At 39.3% G+C, this 3,980-nt stretch overlaps 1 protein-coding gene across 2 annotated transcripts in view; it reads left to right on the forward strand.

Moving 5' to 3' along the window:
* The window catches only part of TRIP11 (thyroid hormone receptor interactor 11), a 73,786-nt gene that overhangs the window by 19,175 nt on the left and 50,631 nt on the right, over nucleotides 1–3,980 (forward strand). For both annotated transcript variants that reach the window (XM_023205487.2, XM_023205486.2), the window contains exon 5: nucleotides 2,838–2,906. In XM_023205487.2, the coding sequence (XP_023061255.1) occupies nucleotides 2,838–2,906 (69 nt within the window). The remainder of the gene's footprint in view (nucleotides 1–2,837; nucleotides 2,907–3,980) is intronic.

Genomic DNA, 3,980 nt, shown 5'->3' on the forward strand with positions numbered 1-3,980 from the left:
CTTTCTTTCTTTCTTTCTTTCTTTCTTTCTTTCTTTCTTTCTTTCTTTCTTTCTTTCTTTCTTTCTTTCTTTCTTTTTTTTGTGACAGAGTCTTACTCTGTCACCCAGGCTGGAATACAGTGGCACAGTATTGGCTCACTGCAACCTCCGCCTCCTGGGTTCAAATGATTCTCCTGTCTCAGCCTCCCAAGTAGCTGGGATTACAGGTGCGTGCCACCATGCCTGGCTAATTTTTGTATTTTTAGATGCCTGGCTAATTTTTGTATTTTTAGTAGAGATGGGGTTTCACTATGTTGGTCAGGCTGGTCTTGAACTCCTGACCTTGTGATCCTCGTGATCCTCCCGCCTCAGCCTCCCAAGTGCTGGGATTACAGGCGTGAGCTACTGCGCCTGGCCTCTGCCAGTGCCTTTCTAATTGATTTTGGTCATGTCATCTTTCTCTCCCAGTCTCAGTTTCCCTTTCTGTACACTATTTGGAAAAAAAATTAAAAAAAAAATTAAAGCAACAGATCCTTTTTTTTTTTTTTAATAAAACATTATGAGAGGAAAAAAAATTGAGTTGCTGTGGTTGAACCAAGAACCTTATCTTCTGGAGTCCCTGAGACTCCTCTGGTGGAAACACCAGGACTCCAAGGCACCATGCTTGAAACCGCTTGCTTAGATGTTGTCTGAGGTTTCTGTTAGCTCTAGTTACATGTAAAATGAAAATCTGGCAATTGATATTATAAAATATGATAAACTATTTTGTTTCTCATGCACTAGAAATTAATTCTTTGTTATTTGGGGCTGTAAACTTTCTTCCAAGGAGCCCTTTTTTGTCTTACATATTAGATTTTACACAGGGTGAATATCTCTTATCCAAAATGCTTGAGACTAGAAGTGTTTCAGATTTTGAATTTTGGTATCTTTTCTTGTTCTTTCTTTTTTGTTTTTTGTTTTTCTTTGAGACACAGTCTCAGTCTGTTGCCCAGGCTGGAATGCAGTGGCACCATCTTGGCTCACTGCACCCTCTGCCTCTCGGGTTCAAGCAATTCTCCTGCCTCAGCCTCCTGAGTAGCTGGGATTACAGACGCCCACCACCACGCCCAATTAAAATTATCTCCTTCTTTCACAAGTTGCTAGACATTCTCAGTACCCCAAATAAGCCTTAGAGAGGATGATCTGTTTGTCCATCGTATCTCCAAAAAGCAGGAGTTCTTAAACTTTGTACGTATAAGAAATGACCTGGGGAACTTGGCAGTATTGGAGATCTTCTGTAGTACCTTCAGAGATACCAATTTGTTAGCCAGTTTTAGGACCTTAAACTGTATTTAAACAAATAGCCCTGGTGATTCTGATAACCTGAGGAACACATTTTAAGAAACATTGCTTAGGGTAAGATTTCAAAGGGAAGAGAATGGTTTTTGGTGTGTTCACTTCAATATATCTTAAATGCCTACTCCATGACAGACCTGTACTCGACTATAAAGGTAAAAAAGGCGTACTTGGGACCTTTCAGAGGACTTAATTTTCTAGCAAGACATAATAAAATTAATATTTGCAGTACAGTTTATAAGATGCTTCCATATGTATTATCTCAATAGATTATTATGTTAATAACTTTGAGATGTATTTATTACCTGTAGTTTATAGATAAGGAAATGGAAAGGGTTTTTTGTTTTTGTTTTTGTTTTTTTTTGAGATGGAGTCTCGCTCTGTCGCCAGGTTGGAGTGCAGTGGCGCGATCTCGTCTCACTGCAACCTCTGCTTCCTAGGTTCAAGTGATTCTCCTGCCTCAGCCTCCCAAGTAGCTAGGACTACAGGCGCCTGCCACCACTCCCAGCTAATTTTTTTTTTGTATTTTTAGTAAAGACAGGATTTCACTATGTTGGCCAGGATGGTCTTGATCTCTTCCCCTCATGATCCACCCACCTTGGTCTCCCAAAGTGTTGGGATTACAGGTGTGAGCCACTGCGCTCAGCCCTAAGAAACTAAAAGTTTAAGTCATACCATCCATTGCCACAGTGGTTATGATTCAAACACATGTGTTTTGACTAAATTCTGTATTTTTTCTATTATACTTGATTCTTTCAGTCCTAGAGTAGCTTTTGGTTCATTAAGATGCTATATAGTAATATTAATAAAGATAAATGAACAACATACAGCTTTGAATGGGAAGAATCCAAAAGTTGTTTTATTTATTTGTTAAAACAAAGATTATTCTCTATTGAGTAGAGATCTTCTGGGTAAAATCATCTGATTTTGCCAGGCATGGTGGTTCATGTCTAATCCCAGCACTTTGGGAGGCCAAGACAGGAGGACTGCTTGCAGCCAGGAGCTCAAGACCAGTCTGTGCAACATAGTGAGACCCTGTCTCTACAAAAAAAAAATTAGCTAGGAATGCTGGCATGTGCTTGTAGTCCCAGCTACTTGGAAGGCTGAGGTGGGTGGATTGCTTGAACCCAGGAGGTGGAGGCTGCAGTGAGCCATGATCACACCACTGCATTCTAGCCTGAGTGACAGAGAAAGACCCTGTCTCAAACTATAAAGAAAGAAAAAAGAAATTTCCTTTTAGAAAGCTGCTCAATTATCTTTACCCTTACATTTTATCAAGCTAAGTAAAATATTCTATAAATTTTTCCACCTTAACTTATTTTGTAAAATTGTCGTTCCCCCATTAGTTAATAAATTCTTAAATATGACATCTTTTATTTATTGTATATTATTCACTATTCTTTAATCAGAATCTGTGAAAATCCCCCTTTTTAAAAAACTATCTTATAATGAAGTTAGTTTGTGGCTTTCTGGTGACAAGAAAATCAGTATAATTATTTACTAATTCTCTTTTTCTGATCTAGGCTTCCAAAGCACAAGGAACACATAACTCTGATCAAAGTGAAATATGTAAACTACAAAATATCATTAAGGTAAGTCAAATTGTTGATTGATGATGGGAGTTATGCATCTAAATCTGCTTATAAAAGCATAGGCCTGAATTAGTAAAGGCCTCGGTTATAAAAGTCATTATCATTATACAGATTATGATACTTCTTTTTCTTTTAGAGAGAGGGTCTCACTGTATCACCCCGACTGGAGTGCAGTGGCATGATCAGGTCGCTACAGCCTCATACTCCTGGGTTCAGGTGATCCTCCTGCCTTAGCTTCCCATGTAACTGGGACTACAGGCACACATGCCACCATGCCTGGCTAATTTTTTTCTATAGATGGGGCTTGCTAATGGTGCCCAGGCTGGTCTCAAACTTTTAGCCTCAAGCCATCCTCCTGCTTCAGCCTCCCAAAACTGGGATTCCAGGCATGAGCCAATGGGCCTGGCCCATTTTTAAAAAATTTTGTTGATCTTCTTTATTATTTATGGCAAGTAAAGTATATAAAAATCTCTGTCTTTCCAGAATCATTTGGTTTTGAACATTTATTTCGGAGCTTATCTTTCGTAAGTCTCTATACTCTATTGTATCTTGTAAAACTGTCTTTATTAAAACATAATTGCAGGCTTGCTGCAGTTTCAAGGTTTAGGGTTAAAGGACATGGACAAAATAAAATACTAATATCATGCATTGGAAATACTTATTTTACCTTAGCAGTAGAATTTTGCTAATTCGTGTCATTTATTATTTCTTTTTTTCTTTTTTTTTTTTTTTTTGAGACAGAGTCTCGCTGTGTTGCCCAGGCTGGAGTGCAGGGCAGTGGTGCAATCTCAGCTCACTGCAAGCTCCGCCTCCTGGGTTCACGCCATTCTCCTGCCTCAGTCTCCCAAGTAGCTGGGACTACAGGGGCCCACCACCACGCCTGGCTAATTTTTTGTATTTTTAATAGAGATGGGGTTTCACTGTGTTAGCCAGGATGGTCTCGATCTCCTGACCTCGTGATCCACCTGTCTCAGCCTCCCAAAGTGCTGAGATTACAGGCATGAGCCACCACACCTGGCCAATTATTATTTCTTTAAAGAAAAGTCTTAGTTGCATATATTATTGTGGCAGTGA

This window comes from Piliocolobus tephrosceles, chromosome 6 (assembly GCF_002776525.5).
Source record: "Piliocolobus tephrosceles isolate RC106 chromosome 6, ASM277652v3, whole genome shotgun sequence".
NCBI lineage: Eukaryota > Metazoa > Chordata > Mammalia > Primates > Cercopithecidae > Piliocolobus > Piliocolobus tephrosceles.